The 19,299-nt window shown below is 38.7% G+C and overlaps 1 protein-coding gene across 8 annotated transcripts in view; it reads right to left on the reverse strand.

Moving 5' to 3' along the window:
- INVS (inversin) overlaps positions 1-19,293 on the reverse strand; it is an 84,758-nt gene extending 65,465 nt beyond the window's left edge. For 4 of the 8 annotated variants that reach the window (XM_017746131.1, XM_017746130.1, XM_008642682.2 and 1 more), the window contains exons 1-3: positions 19,052-19,293; positions 15,345-15,514; positions 9,340-9,506 (exon numbers count right to left, since the gene is read on the reverse strand). In XM_017746131.1, the coding sequence (XP_017601620.1) occupies positions 9,340-9,506; positions 15,345-15,450 (273 nt within the window). In that variant the 5' untranslated portion in view covers positions 15,451-15,514; positions 19,052-19,293. Of the gene's footprint in view, positions 1-1,882; positions 2,022-9,339; positions 9,507-15,344; positions 15,515-19,051 lie in introns of those variants that run through there. The other 4 variants (XM_017746134.1, XM_017746133.1, XM_017746132.1 and 1 more) reach the window with 2 other exon arrangements.
- Between the last annotated feature and the right edge of the window lie 6 nt (positions 19,294-19,299).

Raw genomic sequence — 19,299 nt, forward strand, 5'->3', positions numbered from 1 at the left:
CCTACTTATCCTAGGTTATTGTTACTTTCATGGTCTGTTCTTATTTAGCAGATTCTCATTATTTTTAATACATGCCTCGGTTAAAGAAAATGGAATATGTATCATTCTCCCAGTTTGGTTTTACCGAGTTCATTAAAAATATTTTCATTTGGAATTTTCCTCCCTTTTTTATTTTAAGGCCTTTTATTTAAAAAAGGCCCCACAACAGTATTATGTGAGAGGACTAGATGGTCCCAAATAGGGAAGAAAAATTACTGTTCTTAACACCTAATCTTAACAGCAAAACCTGTAAATTAATGCCTTTAAGATTTAGACTTACTAGCCCAATGAGTTGTCCACTTGTTATTATTCGTGACTTTTCTGCTGCAAGCCTTATTTATAATATTTGGTTCATGATCACTATTCTTAATAAGTGAGAATCTTTTCCACTATTACAAGTCAGAATCAGAAATGATACACCACTGTATTTTTCAAGTTGTGTTCCAGATGTGCCTCCTTGAGAATCATACTGAACATCCCTTACACAGAGCAAGAATTAATCAACACATCTTCCCAAAAACCTTGGATGTGTTTATTCTTTCTGCTACGTTTCGATTACATTTGCAACCTCACAAGTAAAACAAAATCCTTCAAAATGTGGATGCTACAACAATGACTGTCAGTCATTAATTGCCCCAGGGAGCTGGAGACCAACACTTCATCTGCAGGTCAGAGGGAAGGCACTACACTCAGTCCATCCCTTTCCATGCAAATATACTCTACTATGTACTATTTGTGTAAATACTCCACAAGTGCTCGCAAGCCCTCTCTCTAAACATCCTCCATCCTCCCTCAGCTTTTACTTCTACTATTCTAAATGCTGAAAAATACTATTTTGCTCTTCCAAGTGGAAGTAGATAGAAGCATTCTGCCTACAGCAGGACACAGAGCAAATCTGTCAGATATTTATAGAATAATTCATTTTAGCATCTCAGCCAGTTTTATTTGTTTTCTTTCACCATCCAGTCCTAAACACAGACAGTAACAGATGCTATGTTTTTTGGTTAGCCATGCTATAACTCCTTCGGTGTGTAAAATGTCTGCTGGAAAGTAGCTATACCAAGGAGGTAGCCACAAATTGCAAGCAATACTTTCAAATATGTTTTGCCAGAGTAAGTTAGTTTAGTAACCAACTGTTACTAAAATAATTTAAAAATCAATTCTACAGGTGCCGTTGACTATAGACATTCATACCATATTTATCAGTGAAGTCTGTATAGAGACCAAGTTTGATCTTACAGCTAGTCTGAAATTCTGATATTGAACTTCAAGTCAAAAGAATACTTTGGCATGTAAATTTTTGCATAACCTTGTCTTAAAATATGGTTTCATGCTAACAAAACCAGTGAGAAATCAGATTCAGATGTCTTAGTATCTGCTGTGCAACTGAAACCTAACATGTAGAACAGTATTTCCACAGTTTTATCTTCTCCAGAGAAAAGAACTGCCTGTATTTTAACCCACATTTTGACAGCAGAGATAGAAAATTGCTGGATACCATATGACTGTAGTGGCTTAACACTTAATGGGGAAACAATAATGTGCATGGTCTTGCCTTGTTACAAGACATGACAAAGTGTCCAAGCTGAAAATGCACTGCCTGAATATATGAGAATCAAGTATCAGTCTTGCAAAGTAGTACCCAAATTTCACTCTGAATCAAGACCAGCAGAGGCAAATGGAAGTATTAATGAAATCTAAAGAACAGTCAAAAGCAGAATCAGGAGAGACATACAAGATCCTGAAAGAGAGTCGCAGCTGTTATTTATCACAGACAGAAAAACACCAGTTTCAAAAGGGTTCCCATCCTTCCTGAACTCAAATAGGACGCTAAAATTCTTACCTATGGTTTTGAGAATATTTTTCATTATGTCAGTGTTCATTTAGGAAATTCCAGCCTTGCAAAGTCTCTGTCGGTTTTATTGTTCATTCTCAGCAGTAACAGCACAATTTTCTTGGGGAATGTACTGGGAATCAGATCTCTGCAACAATATGAATTTTTTCTTCTTAAATTTTTCCTGTAGTTATTTTTAACCATTTCAATAGGGCTTGCAGCACAGATCAATGGTATTATCAAAACAACCAATAGTAAAAAGCATTTGGGAACATGGGGACTTGTGTTAAGTAGACAGAAAATTAATTGTTCTTTTGTAGAGTTCATTCTCTGTCAACTCACTAACCAGTAAGCAGTTCCACAGCTGTGAAAAGGGGTCAGGGGCAGGCCATGGATGGGACCAACCCCTTGGTAGCTAGGACAGCTTATCTGTAATATAACACATACACATCACACACAAGGAACTCTGCCTTCCACCCTTGAGCAACTTCAGGCTGCATTCACTAGAGAGAACTCCTTGTTCAGTAAAGTGAAGAAAACATTTGTATCATTGTTATTGTCTGTGGCTTAATTAATCACAGAGGAAACGACAGTCCAACACATAAAAAAAAATCACCTCTTCTGGCAGATCAGCAAACATTCCCCTTTCACATCCTGTGTGTTCAGATTTCTCACATTTAATCAAGTTGCATGTTCATGTGAGAATATCACAGAATGAATGTAAAGCTCATTCACATTTCATCAACCTACATGCATACAATTAATATTACTCATTATGAGCTCTCACTTAAGGGGGAACATTATAAAAAGTTATTGGTCTAAGGAAAAAAGGAACATGAACTGGCCATTGTCTCTGACATGATCATTTATTTTCATTATATAGATTGGGAAAGAAAGTTAGAAGCACGTGTGCTCTTTTATGTAGATCATATAAAACCTTACAAAAGATCTGAGAGACTACAGCTCCAGGAAATACATATTGGAAAAGGTAACGAAGGAAAAATGTATAAACTTGCCCCCAGGCAAGTTAATTCAAGAGTTTTTAATACAAACACCTTTTACTTGCTCAAGAAAGGGGAAAAAACCATTCTGTTTTTGCAACTCTTGGACTAACTTGACTGTACTCATTAGATAAGACTTGGGAATAAGCTTTCATAAAATAAGTGACCTAAAGACTACCTTCTGTTTCTAATTTTCTACCATGTCTAATGCTTGCCACAGGCTGTCTTTTCTTACTTCCTTTTCTTTACCTTTGTTGTTACTGCTGAGTATACAGGAACAATCATTTTTTCTACTTTAAGAAAACCAATGACCATTAAATTATATTCTCCTACTTTACACAGAATTCCTAACTGCATCCTGGATGTACTATTATTTACCAACAACCATGGCAGCAAATAAATAATATAAGCTACACAATATTTAATGCTTCTAAAGTCACATTTTCCCACTGGGGTTTTATTAATCTTCCTGAAGGCAAAATTAACATCCTCCTGACAGTTAAGCATCCTGATAGATTATTTTAAGTGCATATTATTAGAAACCAGCAAAAAAATATTGATTTTTTTCTTCTATCCCTATGAACACAAAAGGCTGTGCTTAAAGTATTCAGAAAGATTCAGGTGGATTACTCCCCAAAGTAAACAGATTGCTTATAAGTGAGCATTCTCTGTGAGAAATTTTGAAAGAAACAGGCCTGCTTTTTGTTCCCCTTAAACTGGAATTCCTTAATGAAAGATAAATGACAAAACATATACAGGTAATTTGGGTATGTAGAAACATTTCCGTTCACAAGTATCACATGTCAGTGTTTAAAAAAGTTGCAATTTAACACTAGAAGCAAATTGCTACCAGAATGCCTACAACTGAAAATGAATGTCTGTTGTTAAACTGTAGTCCCAGTACTCAAATCTCCACAGCATGTTTATTTCACAATAATCTAAGTTCTAGAAGCTTAAACAATCTGTACCCATATAGTACTACAATTCCTCAGTGTGAAATCACTGGCAAATTATGCTAATGATTCTACTTCTGTTGCAATCAGTCACAGTTTCAGTTCCCAGTAAATTACATCCGTGTTCAGGAAGTCACAACCACCCTCTGAAGCTCCCATGGCAATCTTCACAGGTGCACTCCAGCAATAACTTGTATCGTTTTCTGGTGGGTTTAGATTTTTGAGGTTTTTTTGTTTGATTGATTTTTAATTTAAATTTTATGAAGTTAATTACTTGACCTCCCCTTTCTTATTTTTTTAAGGGGTGCACACCCTTTCAAAATTGCTTGTGAGACCTGTCCATTTGTGAATAGAGAGGAAGAAGTGGAACAGAAGAAAATCCAAAAGGAAAAACACCAAGTAACTTCATTCACATAGCCTTCGGCCTACAAAGGCTGAATCATCTCCATCATAAAGCTAATGAAAAAAAGACAGATACTATGAAAGCTCATGTCAAGAACAATCGGAAAACAAGTTGCTAAAAAATGTATGTCTTGGGTGAGATTAATTTGTCACAATTACAACATTGACAACATGAAAACCTACATCAGTCAGATGCCTAAAAGAAAGAATGAGCTAGTCAGTGTGCCTTAGAGTACTCATCTCACTTTAGGGTGAATGACTGCACCCTTGAGCGCATTACTTTTAGAAGTTATATACGTGGCTACCTTATATGTAGATGTCTGCAATGTAAATTTTTAGTTACATGAGATTATTCTCAGCCCATCATCTCACATTGCACTGTACTATATTATTCTCCATAGAGAGAAAAGCATACTTGTTAGTTGAACTTTCTATGTGCTTAAATGTATCTCTTTATTCACGCAAAAAATCTTTTTTAGACCAACAGACGTATAAAGCTTAAAAGCTGTAATATAAAGGATGCCTATCACTAAACAGAAGACTAACCATTAAGAACATAAATATTAGCATTAAGCAACCACTCATCGAAGGCTATTATATCAATATAGAACCACACCTGGTTTTCAAAAAGCATTAGTGTTGCAAATAGTACAGCTGAAATTTCTGACCTTGCCTTCTTAGTTTCAGGAACTTTCTACAAAGAAAGGTGTGAGAATGCTTAGGCTTAGAAAGGCGACAATGGACCAATAAATAAGGGGATATCCTAAGACTTACTTCTTGCTAATAGTCCAGAATGTCATTAGTGAAGTCTGAGACAGAGAGATTATAAGAATCTTTTGTCGAGATGGGAACAGATGAGAACCTGACAGCTCTTCACGTAACTATTGCTTTGTAGACATGTTCCAGTGACAAAAACCATTTGAATGAAGCATGGCAAGACCAGGATGACACAGCAACTCTGAGTTCTGAGACTTGAGTTTCCTCATTAACTGGTAAATATGACCTGGTTATTAAAACAGCACTAGACAGAGGTACTGATATCATCAGATCAGCTTCACTTCTTTCCTGTGTTGAAACCCTTGGAACTGAAAGAACATGTATGAGCACTGGCCAGTCTGCCCAGCTATGCTATCAGAAATAATTCTGGTAGAGACTGTGAACTGCATTTATATCAAGTGCAGAAATTTTGGTACTGTTTATTGATAACCAAATCAAAATAGAGCTCTACTGACAAACCAGGGTTCTGAAACATGTCTTCTAGGACATTTGTGAAACAAAGCAAAGGCACTTGGAGTGCACCAGAATACCGGGAGGAGATCAACTACGCAACTGCAAGTAACAAAGTAACTGCTGCAAAAGGAGTTACAGTTGCCATTAGGAAAAGAGAGGGATCAAGGAACTACTGTGAGACTATCCCATCAGAATGTTTTGTCTGACCATATGGGTAGTGCTGAAATCTTTACCTGTAATTTAAGAAGAACTCTGTACTATCAAGAAATAAGAATCTGTATTTTGAACACTGGATGTGATTGTTGGCATTTTGAAGGACTGAAAGAAATGCTTTTACAGAATAAACTCCTTACGTAACAGTAATAACAAACATGACGGAAGCAAAGGCTGTCCCCTATTCTGCAGACAATAGCTGGAAGCATAAAACTTGCAGAGAGGTGGAAGTTAAGAATAAAATATAATGTAGAGCTGATATGTACATATGTGTATGCATACACATACCCACCCAGTACAGCCAGGTTTGCAACTCACACAGGTGCAGTCAGAAGCTAGTTACGTAAGTGTTAATGGAATGATGTGTTACAGTTGTTCATTTAAGTCCTATCCAACCAGAAATCCATCCTAGAGAAGAAAAGCAACTGAAATCCTAATTCATTTTACTTAATACTGATGATTTATGACTGAATTCAGGTCAATGCCACATTTCTGAATGTTTGTTCTATTATAGGGATTAAAAAACCCGCAAGCAATTTTACTAGGACTGAAAGACATGAACTGGCAGTTCTCTTACAGTGAAATCTCCAGACAGAAAAATGGGAAGTGTCATCTCATCCTGCAGAGAACAAAACCGATTTTTTAAAATGATAACCAGGATTACTAATAGGAGGGACAGCATCTTGAATCCAAACACATGAATGAAGACACTCATCTCTCTTCAGTCCAAGATAGCTAAATCATTGCTTCTGCTTGGCATTAGAAGAGCATTTTCTCACAAACTCTTTGCCTCTGAGACAGCTCTGTGGTTCCCAAAGAAAGGCAGCAGAGATCATTTTTTGTCAAATCAGCTGCAAGACTGCTTCAGAGGAAAAAGTGCCAAGGGCCACATAAAGGCAGCCTGCAGAATGATAACCTAAAGAGTCTCAAATATTCTGGCAACAAACTCTGGCCCTCAGAATGTCTGTCTGCTGTGATCTGATGAGCAAGGTGTCCCAAAAGCCCTTCAAAGAGACAGCAAAGAACAGCAAAAGTAATCCTAATACTTAGAGAGGCAGGCTGTGACTCAGGAAACCTTATTTCATTTTACCTCCATCTGCTTTAGTTAAAAACATCAGTGTAGAAAGAAGTGTCTTTTCTTTTCCTGCCTCTTCACTGGTTGCATGTAAAGGTCTGTAAATCTTAACTTCTCTCTCCAAAGAAAAGGAAAATTAGGACGCAACGCAAGTACAATTTAGGAATGTGAATCTCCAAGCACTGCCCTTCTAAAGATTATACTTGTGACTACCAATTAATGGGGATTTGTAAAGTCACGTGAATCTATTTTTGATGAAGCACAGGAGAGCTACTAACTCACAAGCTTGAACACAACAAAAACTATACATTGGCCCTGGTAAATATGTATATTCATGATTAACCAACGTGGACAAAAAAACTTTGAAAACTGGTGACCTCACAGCATGTTTCTTTTTCTATCTGAAAGTCAACTTTACTAGGGAATTTTACTTTGGAGAAAAAAAATAGATTATAAACCAAAAGTATCAGTGAGAAATGAGAAGAATGCAAAACATTATTTAAACAGCCAAAACTGCATGAAATATTAACTTGTTTTGAATTTTAATTTTATATATTTTTCAGAAGACGCTCGTGGCAGAAATGTAGATCTTAAAATGTTAATATGGAAAGACTACAGACAAAATGTTACACACATGAAATGTTAATTTCATAAGCTGACATCAATAGCAAGTAACTGTTCAGAAGACAAAGAACGGAATCTTAGAGGACAGCTAAGTGAGGCAAATAAAAAGCAGTTTCAAGGGCTGTTTCCTAACCACCTTTTGCCCCCAGCACTAATGATGGTACAAGCACTTACCCAGCTATGGGGTGAATCACATCTATCTAGTACGTTACACAGTAAGTGTGTGATTACATAAAATCTACTGCCACAATCTTTACCTCATGCTGTTTTACCTTCCTTTTCATCTGCACTGTCAACTGAAAACACATCTAGGATGGTCCAAGTATCCCATGGTACAAACTGCACTTTCAGGATTGAAGCAAGACATAAAGGAAATGGAGAGCACATGCAGTTAGTGGATATTATGCCAAGGCAAAATCTCTCTCGCCCTGAATTGGTATAATACAAATATCCACAATATGAACATTAAGACAAAGATTTAGACAAGAATTTATATTGTTTTAATATGCTAAAATGTATTTTAAGAACCTGGGGAAAACATAACTTTTAAAATTCAATTTTTAATGTGATTAAAATATTCGCATGTCTATCACATCATAAAATCTAAAAGCGTGTATGAACACCAGACAAGTAGAGGATGTTACAGCAATTTTTTAAAGTCTCTGACATTGCTGCTTTTATGAAATACCTATCTTTGAAACAACAACATTCACAGTAAGCTGGTCAGTCCCTTGGAAATACAAAATTAATCCTGGAAACAAGGTTATGATGATGACTGAATTATTTCATCAGGGTGTAATGGTATGTAACCAAGCAGATGAATTCACCTATGTCAAGGCAACTACAACCTACAGCACTTTTATTTCCCAGTAAGGGATGCAGTAACACAGACCACACAGTCCCTATGGACTCCCATGCAAACATACCTAGAAAACATCACCTTATTATAGTCTTCCCAAATGGTCCTCTATTTAACTGCTCCTTACTAAATACCATGACCATACTATAGCTACCTTTATGCAAACCTAATTAAAATAAAATAATAAAAAATTGCAAATTGTATTAAAACATGTGAATGATTATGAACAAGTGACAAGATATTATCCACAGAAATGGTTTGCTATGAAAATCATGGCAGGCACTCTAACTGGTACCAAAGGACAGTTTACACAGACAAAAAAGTGTTAATTTTTGAGCAGTTACAAACATACTATAAAAACTAAAATAGTAAATAAAAGGCTGTTTCTTTCAGTTTGAATTTTTAATCTTCTCTGTGGAATCTTTTTCACAGTTTATGAACTCAAATGTCTTGGCTAGCAGCCAAAGCCCCTCCCCCCCCTTTTTTTTTGCTTTTCCTACCAGCAGCCTGCTTATTCTCCTGTGGAGAGACTGTGGACACTTCCCCCCAGGCCTAACCACACTCAACGATTTCTTGTGGCTCTGAAGTTATACTTTCAGTTGCCTTTTATTTTATTGTTGAATACTTCCTTTAGCACTTCTTCAGTGGGACAATGTAACTGGACAGTACAACAGACTGAGATTGTAGAAGGGAAAAACAGACAGTAATGAACTGACAGCAACACCCGTTCCTCATCCTGCTGCACCACTGTCTGCAGGGTAAGGTAGTGAATTCGGGAGTGAAGTTCAGCTGAGGAAGAAGGGAGGGGTGTGGGGAAGATGATTTTAAGATTTGGGTTTATTTCTCATTATGCTACTCTGCTTTGACTGTAATAAATTAAACGAATTTCCCCAAGTTGAGTCTGTTTTGCCTGTGACAGGGGCTGGTGAGGGATCTCTACCTGCCCTTATCTCAGCCCATGAGCCTTTTGTTATATTTTCTCTCCCTTGTCCAGCTGAGGAGGGGAGTGATAGAGCAGCTTTGGTGGGTGTCTGGTGTCCAGCCAGCGTCAGCCCACCTCACAGCTGTTGTGAAAGTCCTAATGTTATAAGCACTTGTAAGGTAATTACCTTTTGTGCAGCAAGATGGAGAGCAGTTCTTCGGCTGCGATCAGCTCTGTTAACATCAGCTCCAGCCTTCAGCAATGCCTCTGCACAGTCCAGCCTGTCAGCCAGCACACAGTACATAAGCGGAGTTCTTCCAAACTGGTCCTCTTTATCTTTCAGCTCAGAGTTTCCTAAAAAAAACCAAAACAAAACTCTCACTTAAACCAGTTAAGTATATTAGTATATAGCTAAAAGCAGTACTTTTTTATTAAAAAGTCATCTTATTATAATATGAACAACAGGTATCTCATTATAATATGAACAGCAGGTATCTCATTATAATATGACTGGGGTGAGCAAAAAGATGGAGTGTATGATAAACTCAGAGCTATTACATTTTATCCTACTTTTACTGACAGTTACAGAATATTTCAAAATATATTTACAGAGAAAAGTACATTCAGAAAACATTAGTTCCATGAATACACCTACCACCAGTAACATTCTGCAGTGGCATAATTATAAATAATTTTAAAATAATTACACAGATCTTGGCTGCACAGATTAGTTTAAAAAATATCAACAGCACAGAAACCAAATAGACATCCTGAAACCTGTAAACACTGTAACTAAAACAATCTTTGAAGCCTACTCACAGTAATGTTTATTTTAAAAGCATAAACGTCAATATTACATCAATACCATTATTTACTTCAGGGTCCCTTACAGTATGGAAACTACTAAAATACTTCCCAAGCTTTATTGAATTGATAAGGTTAGTAAGGCAGTAATCTGATAACCTATTCAAAAAAAGTCAAAACACTATTCTTATTCACAGTCTGAAAAACCCTCCAAACAAAGCAGTTTCAATATAAAGTTTCATATTTCCATGATGTCACCACATAAAGGCAAGCACCTTTAACTTCACGGGTATCAACAACCCCACACATCCAGAGTCTCCAGATCTCCAACAGAGCAATGTTGTCTACAATTACTCAAGGAACACTGAATTTTACAGGCAAATTAGTTTTGCTCTTTAATTATTCCTTTGTCTGCATGACTGTTGATGCTTCAAAAGGACTCCAGCAGAGGCATGCTGCTTCTTTACACAGTCTTTGCTCTCCCCCAGCATATTATACTTATCTACATATCCAGTAACTGTCTTCTTAAATATAATTTCTATTGATTCACCCAGAAGAAGAATCAAGCAGATTAAATATGAATCAAGGGGAATATCAAGAATTAAAATTCATTCCCTAACTATCAAGCCAGTTATAAAAAACACTGTCAAGGAGGATATTGCCAGTCAGAGCAATCATTGACTCCCTCACTACATTTCTTAGTTCCTTTAAAACTACAGAGTGAATACCATGTCAATCACATGATTCACTCTGTAACACTTTTTTTTGCCTTGAAAGTGTGATTTGCATTGAGAAAATTCTTTTTGCTCTGCAAAAAAAGTTCAAGAACATTTCCAAACTCCTCTGTGATGCAGACATAGAAAATTTTTTTTATTCCTCACCTGTGGCCTTGTCTTCTCTGACTGCCACTTCACCTTGAAAATCCACTGGTTTTACAATTAATTCTTACGTCACTAGAAAATTATTAAAAAACAAACAAAACAAACAAACAAAAAACCCCAAAACCACAAGAAGTCTTCTACTGACCTACATCTAGCTTTCTCAGAAACAGGCTGGTTTTTGAACACCTTTTTGCATTATAATACCCACCTTCACACTGCTGTTTAGCCTGCTCCTCTGCAGATATTGTAGTCCAAAGCATAATTTAACATGTCACTGTTCCCTACCAAAGAGCCAGTTTCTCTAATTAACTAAGTACAGTCACGTGCTCTTCCAGTTTTAGTTCAACATGGCCACGTAGACATCACTAAACCACATTTCACTGCTAAGTGTTAACATAACCTCAACAGTGTCTTAGATTACTTGAAGCTGATGGGACTTGAACACTCAAATATATTAAGAGAAATACATACACATTCATTTCGCCCAATAAGACATAAGCACATGGGCTTATGCTCAGGTAACATTGGTTCTTAAATCAGCAGTGTGCAAAACCAATACCTCTTCCTCAAATTCCAGTTCCCTTTCTGTTATAGAATGCTGGAGGATATAAGATTTAGAGACTGAAGACAAGCAGAAATGGCCTAAAGCTCAAGTGCAATGCAACTAAGTAAAGCAACAGATACCTGTTTTCATTTTCAGTTCCCAAAAAGTGATGTAGCTGATGACAATGAGTTTCCATGACTGTATACAGTCTGAGGGAAAAATGAGCAAGAACTTCAAAATTTGATGCCAGTAATTTGCCTGAAGCTTCTGCATGTTTTTTTAAGGTAAAGAAACTATCTTCAGCTAGCAGTAGGTTTTCTCCTTTTGCTTACCAGGCTCTGTAAGGCCCTTAGAATAGTTAAAATCCTGTGAGCATTTCCCTAAAAGGGCATCTTTGTGCTCAGGCTAAGAGACGGGACAAGGGCTAGGAGCTACTATATCACCATCAGGTGCCAAGGGGGGGATTAAGCTGATGAAAGTCAGTAGCCACAACATCTTGTGAACTTTACAATTTTGCTGCAGCAGATCATTATTTTTGCAATCGTGAAAGCACAGGCAGCCTTTAAAACATTCATATATTAGCATACCTAAAATCTGCTTTGGCAAAAACAAATTCTCTTCACATATCTGCCTAAGAAAGAAATTTTGTTAGATCCCTCCCCTTTCAAAGTCCTCAGCTCACCAGAATATGCATTCCATAAGCTTATTGCCAACAGAGGTCGTGAACACTACAGAATCCAGGGCCCAAGTCCAAAATTTAACTCTCATAGCTGTGCTTCACCACTTCCTCACACTCTATGAAAGCAGTCATATCAGACTCTTAACATTTCTATGCATTTTTCAGACCAGAAAATGAGAAAGGGCAGCAGGAGGGTGTGAATTCTCCCTAATTATTAAAAGACAGACAATTTCTTGTCACTTGCAAGAATCTTGCCTTCTGCCATATCTGATTTGAGATTTATCCTACCTCCCACAATGTAGAACAGGCAAGAGAGAAGTAGAGGAGGATCAAACAGTAGCACACAACTGCATATTTGTAACCCATAGCTTAGTTAAAATTTACAATGAAACATCAAACAGATATTTAGAAGCATTTGGATGCAAGCAATGCATTAGAATGAGGAGCTGGACTGAAAAGACACTTCAGTATAATGACTATTCTAATCATTATTGAGGTCTTTTAAACAATTAAAACAATTAGATGCCTCTTCCCAAAGCATTAAATGGAAAATGATCCTGCAAATACAAAATTAACTTTTGCTCTCTTTTTCCCTAGGATCAAAATCATACAGATGGATTTTAACATTGAAGAACTGTTAATTAAAGACATGTTCAGTGTTGTATAAAACACAGGAAAGAAAATACTGTGAGCATTCCCCAGAGCCCAAGAACATACAACTCTAAAACAGTGTGATACAGTACAGGACATTTCTTGCAATGCAAACAATTAGCACACTTCTGTTAGAACACTGGTTATACAATTAACACTTGCCAGGTACTTTATGGTATTTAACCCACAGGATTTTTAGAAAGTCCTGTGATTAAGCATTAGTGGCAGTTAACATACAGAGATACTTTGTTCCAAAGCCCTCGTTCTCTAAATAAATTGTCTACTTACCTTTGATTCTGTCTGTGCCTCTTTCCGGCACAGAGTGTCAAAAGGAACACATTATGCAGAACACACTGTATTACTTCGAACACCTGATCCTTTAAAATTCATCTATACTCTAATTATATGCAAATAAAGCATCTATGTTTGTATACAACCACACACGCTCCACCAAGCTACAGATGGCAGAAGGAAAAATCACCAAAGAGGTTTGAGGGGGCTGCTCTAAAAATCCTTTTGGCCAGCCTCTATGCCCCTCCTATGTTAATAACTGAACAGGGAAAGCACAAAGAGGAAAGTAATAATGAATTTAGGGGCTGAAAGGTCCTCCCTGAAAGGAGGAGAAAGTCACGACTTTCCATCGCTGCATACACTGCTGGCTATGTATCAAGGTGCAAAGCTTGTCTGTATTAGAAAAGTGTTGTTCAGCAATCCAGCACACACAGCACACATAACGCTGGAGTACTGTCCTGATTTAGCTGCTGCTGCTGTTGAGTGCAGTCATGAAATTCGGTGAATAGCACCAATTTCTCAATTTGCTTCTGGCATCAAGTTGTACTTTCAACAGCAACTGGTAAACAGCTAAAAATATTACTCTAATGCATTCTTCTTCTGCTAGGCAATACGTGACATTTTTGGTTTGGTTCTTTTTCTTTTTGGTCCAGTTCTGGCAAAAGTAAGGTCTGTGTCATATCCTGTCAAAACATGGCAAAGCAGAAAAGCCAAATTTTGCTAGTATAGCAAATGCTACAAGGATTGTGCCGTTCACTCTCCCAAGCAAAAGTAAAACAGCATTTTTATCTCGTTGCTGCATGAGTGTCATTAAAAGAAGAGCAACTTCCTTATCTGGTTCTAATGGCTGTTTTGTGGTATATTTGACAAGATGTACCAGCAACACAGAAATACTTTTTCCTTTGTGCTTCCAAAAATACGTTTTTTGGCTCTGAGATTAACAAAAACACACTGAAGTCAGAAAAAGCTCTTTGTTGCTTCTGACTGCTAGCCAGGATTTAAAAGCTCAGATTTTTTTCCACCTCCACACGCAGGCAGAAGGATTTTTTAGAAACCTGGGTATTTAAAGCTACTGCGTAGTTGAATCTCACAGGTTTCTAGAAGTATCTCTGTATCAACCACTCATCTGCTGTTTATAAAATGTTTTTAAAAAGAGCAAATAGATAGAATTAAATGCAAACAGTACATGTTTGAACCATCATATGACAAAATAAAGTTGAAGGCCCAACAAAAAAGAACTGTTTCAACAAGTGGAGCTTCTAGAAAATCAGTTGCCTCAAATGTGTTCCTGTTTGAGTCAAATCAGTTCTAGTTATCTTTAGAGAAAACTAGATCCACCTTGTAAGGAAGAGCGCCTTACTGCTTTCTGTACAGCTTGGACAACAGATCCACACAGGTTACCACCTTGCCTTCAACACAGGTCAGCAGAAGATACATAAAGAAACCTGACTGCTGCTTTCATGCTATTAACATCAAAGCCTTCACACCCATTAAAACTGCCAGTTAACAGCATAAATTCAGACTATTATTACTATTATTATTACTATTATTATAAGACTTCTTATTATGTCACAGTCCTACAACCCTTGCCAAGCTCCAGGAATAGGATTTTCCAAAAAAGACTGAGCAAAGAGAGCTTCTAGAGTATCACCTGGAATTGCATTTAATCAGAAGCTCTGAAAAATCCAAGTCTTCACCTATCATATGGCAGCCTTCCAAATATATGCAAGACTGTTTTTGGAACACAGAATATATACTGCTTTTGAAAACTATTAAACTGGAATGCCATATCATTCCCGGAGAGCATGGGAAGGCAAAATCCTGAGCTTTTTAATGGATGGGAATTTTTTTTTACTTCAGATTCAATATTACTAGATTCTCTCATTACCTTTAATTTCTCTTGAGAAACATTGCCAGTCTATCAGAATCAAAGTAACAAATAAGGCTGGCTCATTTTGTTCACAAATACCACACAGTGACAAGACCTCAGAAACTATAATAAATTATCTGTAAAAACACATTTATCAAATTTCCCAAAAAGCAATTAAAAAAATAAGGATTTGCAGCCAAAATATTTTGGCACAAAGCACTTCTCCAGAATTTCAAATTCCCTGAAAGGGGTTCTATCACTTACCAACTTTCTGGTTTACTTCACAAAGAAGTACCAATCAAAGGCAACAGGTAACAAAAAGTAAGAAAAATCAGTCATATTTTCAGGGCAACATTTATTCTAGAAGCACATATAATCAAGAAATCAAAAATATCAGATCAGAGCTGTAAATCAAAACCAAAAAGCCTCAGTTCTGAAGTAATCTAAATGCACCTACAATGGAAACATTTACCTGCTATTAGCCTTTGGAGGGTACTCTTATCTCCATTAACAGCAGCAGCATGCACTTCAGATGCTAACGAGGAACCACTGAAGAGGCAGTTTGCTGAAATATTCATACTCTTTCAAGGTATTACTATAGGTCAGATCTGTGCCACCAGCATTTTTTGTAGGAATTCAGTTCTAGAAAAAAAACCAAAACCACATCAATAAAAAAGAATTAATTTTATAATGAGTCATTAAAACTACTCAAACAATGCTAAAGATGCTTCTGTTAGAAAAGAAAAAACATGGTTTTCATCTGTGGAATAAATCTACCTCTGGCAAAAATTCACCAGAAAAAAGCCTACATTAAATATATGTATATATTGTAGTTTCATTACCTTAAACACAAATTTCATCCCATAAGCTTTGCCAAAGTCTGTAAAGTGTTTCTCTACAAAACCAACAGACTGTTCTTCAGAGTGTTGCCCTGCATGCTTTAATTCAGTACCCAATAATGTTTGTTATCAAGTATCAACTTATTATAGTCCTGCAGTATAGAACCACAGAATATCCTGAATTGGAATGGACACACTGGCATCATTGAAGTCCAGCTCCTGGCCCTGCACTGAACATCCCCAAGAGTCACACCATGTGCCCAAGAGCGTTGTCCAAACTCTTCTTGAACGCTGTCAGGCTGGTGCTGTGACCACTTCCCTGGGGAGCCTGTACCAGCCTTGGGTGAAGAACCTTTTCCTAACATCCAGCCTAAACCTCTCCTGACACAGCTTCAGGTCATTCCCTCAGGTCCTGTCACTGGTCACCACAGAGAAGAGATCACCCTGCCTCTCCTCTTCCCCTCACAAGGAAGCTGCAGACTGCAATGAGGTTTCCCCTCAGTCTCCTCCAGGCTGAACTGACCAAATGACCTCAGCCTCTCCTCATGCAGCTTCCCCTCAAGGCCCTTCACCATCTTCATTGCCCTCCTTTGGATGCTCTCCAATAGTTTCATATCCTTCTTACATTGTGGCACCCAAAACTGCACACAATATTCCAAGGTGAGGCTGCCCCAGTGCAGAGCAGAGCGGGACAATCCCCTCCCTTGCCAGGCTGGTGATGCTGTGCCTGATGCCCCCCACGTGTCGGGCCCTCCTGGCTGCCAGGGCACTGCTGACTCATGTTCAACTTGCCATTAGCCAGGACCCCCAGCTCCCTTTCCATGGCACTGCTTTCCAGCATCTCATTCCCCAGTCTGTCCATACACCCAGGTGCAGAATCCAGCACTTTACCTTGTTAAACTCCATACAGTTGGTGATTGCCCAGTCCTCAGATTTGCTGAGGTCTCCCCATAGGGCCTCTTCACCCTCAAGGGAGACAACAGCTCCTCCCAGTTTTGTATCATCTGCAAACTTGTTTAGTATCCCTTCCAGTCATGTATCCAAGTCAATAATGAAAATATTGAAAATCACAGGGTCGACAAGAGAACCCTGCAGAGCCTCACTAGTGACAGGTCCCCAGTCTGATGTCACCCCATTCACTGTAACCCTTTGTGCCTGACCCATGAGCCACTTCCTCACCTGTTGGGAAAGATGAAACAGGAAAGCCTTGGAAATATGATTGGTGTTGGACTTTTTGTCCAGGGGGATACCGTGAGAGACAATACTGAAAGCTTTACTGAACTCCAAAAAGGTTCCATCAACTGATGCGTCACCTGACCTTACTTCCATTGGGCTTACACCTTCTTTTGTTCCATTAGCTCCAAAAGAAGATCCCTGGTCAGCCAAGCCAACCTTCTACCTCATCTGCTTGACTTCTGACATTTTGGAATTGCCTGCTCCTGTGCCCTTAGGAGGTGGTGCTTAAGAAGCGATTAGCACTGATGGACCCCAGCACCTTCAAAAGCATTTTCTCAGGGGAACTTACTATCTAGTTCCTCCATTTTCTTCACATTTTACCTCTCAACAAATAAACCAATATATAAGAAATCCAGGGGCAGCAGCATAAAATTCAGTAAATACCAAAGAACCTGCTGAAAAACCAGAAACGTCCCAATAACATCAACAATAATTTTTACATAAAACTGACTGCATACAGACGAGAATTAATAATGAAAGATGTTCATAGTTTCCAGATGAACGTAAAAGTCACTTCTGCATTAAGTGTTAGTAATCATACAGGTGAGAGAAGCAACCCATTATCTCTACAGCAATTCTTAGTAAAGTTTCATGATTCCATTGAATGGGCATCAGAGAAGTTCTGAAATATGAAGAGGAACTACAAAAGGAAAATTTGTAACACTCTTCAGGTATTTTTCTCATGTATATAGCAATCAGATGAACTGCTGTCTGGAAGACTTGCTTGATAAAGATCCTCATTAACAAAAAATTAGGCATTCAGTCAATAAAAATAAAGAAATAAGTAAAAGATCTGCTTATAAAATGCCACATAATTGGCACTATCTGTAATACGCATCATATTACTGGAATCAAGTAAGTAATTCACTTTTCTTCTTTAAGCTAACATGTAGAAAAAGATTAGCCCTCTCAAGTCACTTAAAATGAAGGGACACTCACATAGACTCCAAGACCTCTTCAAGGTACGTGAAATTTCTTACCAAACAGTGGTATGTCTACTTTGCATTATGCAGATAACAAGAATTACATATTTTTTCTATTCAGCAAAACATGAGGTTGTTAAAATTTAAACATGATAACACAATCATGCTATCAAATTTTATTGATACAGTTTCCAAGAGAAGACTGAGGTTTGAAAAAATATCAAAGACTTTTCAAACGTGAGTTAGTGCAGAAGATGTTCATTCCACAGATCAAAGAGCACAAATTCTTAAGGTAGTCATAGCAGAAGTGATAAAAGCCAAGTTTCAATTTCAGACTATAAAAAATACATGACTTGTATTTTGACATATGCGTATGTGAGTGTTTGCAGCTCATGAAACTGACAGGCCATAAGATTTTTGCAGGGTCACACAAAGTCTGAGCCTGTCAGGCTTTCTTTGAAACCAAGCCAGTCTTGACTTGAAAAAGGCTGATGTAAAGGATTTTCTTTTGAATGGTGTTACACCCCCGTCTCCCTCCTTACACTCGTGTACATATTGGAAATGTGACAAACGCAAGGCGCAGCTTTCTGTGATTTCTTTGAGACAGCTCTGCAAGCTTTCAGAGCATGTACGTATTCTGTAAGGTCCAAAGTTTTACTGGAAGAGGGTGAAGCCCTGAATGTTGGGTGTTCTTCATTTTCAGCATTTAGAACTGAGGGAGTGACAGAAAGCGCAAATCTGCTGAAGCGCCAAGGGATAAACATCAACGATGACGTTCCACTCAAGCTGAAGTTTCCCAATCCTCCCAGCAGCCGCTCTGCCCCGTCACACACAGGCTCCCAAGCAGAAGAAAGTTGCCTCCCAAACTCTGAGGACACGAAGACCACAAGGCGCACAGCACCCAAATACCCCTCCTCATATTCCCTACAGGCAATTCCGTGTGGCCAGTGCCGGCGGCTGAAGGTACAAAGCGGGCTTCAAAGGAAACGCGGACAGCCGCTGGGGGCTGGCAGGGAGCGATCCAGAGCGGAAGAGGGTGCGGCGCCACGGGACACCCGCGCCACCACGGCGGGAAGGGTTAACCCTGCCTCGCCCAGACCGCGAGAGCCACCTCCCTCTCTCCTTCCTTCCCTCCCTTCCTTCTTCCCTGCCCAGCGCTGCAGCTGCGCCCCGTAACTCACCTCCACCCCCCCCTTCTCCTCATCTGGGCGCCGCTGCCTCCAGGCGCCGCCCCGCGGGCAGCCCCGGTGCGCCCTGGGATCCACGCCTCCTCCCTCTCTCGCTCTCTCTCCTTTCCTTCCTTCTCCTCCTCCTTGCCCTCCCCTTCCCGGAACTACGGTTCCCGGCGTGCCCCGGGAGCGCGCGGCGGAGCGCGGGGCCCCGCGGTGGAACTTGCCCGGGTGTTTCCTGGCGACGGGGGGAAGTGGAG

This window comes from Corvus brachyrhynchos, unplaced genomic scaffold (genome assembly GCF_000691975.1).
Source record: "Corvus brachyrhynchos isolate BGI_N302 unplaced genomic scaffold, ASM69197v1 scaffold409, whole genome shotgun sequence".
NCBI lineage: Eukaryota > Metazoa > Chordata > Aves > Passeriformes > Corvidae > Corvus > Corvus brachyrhynchos.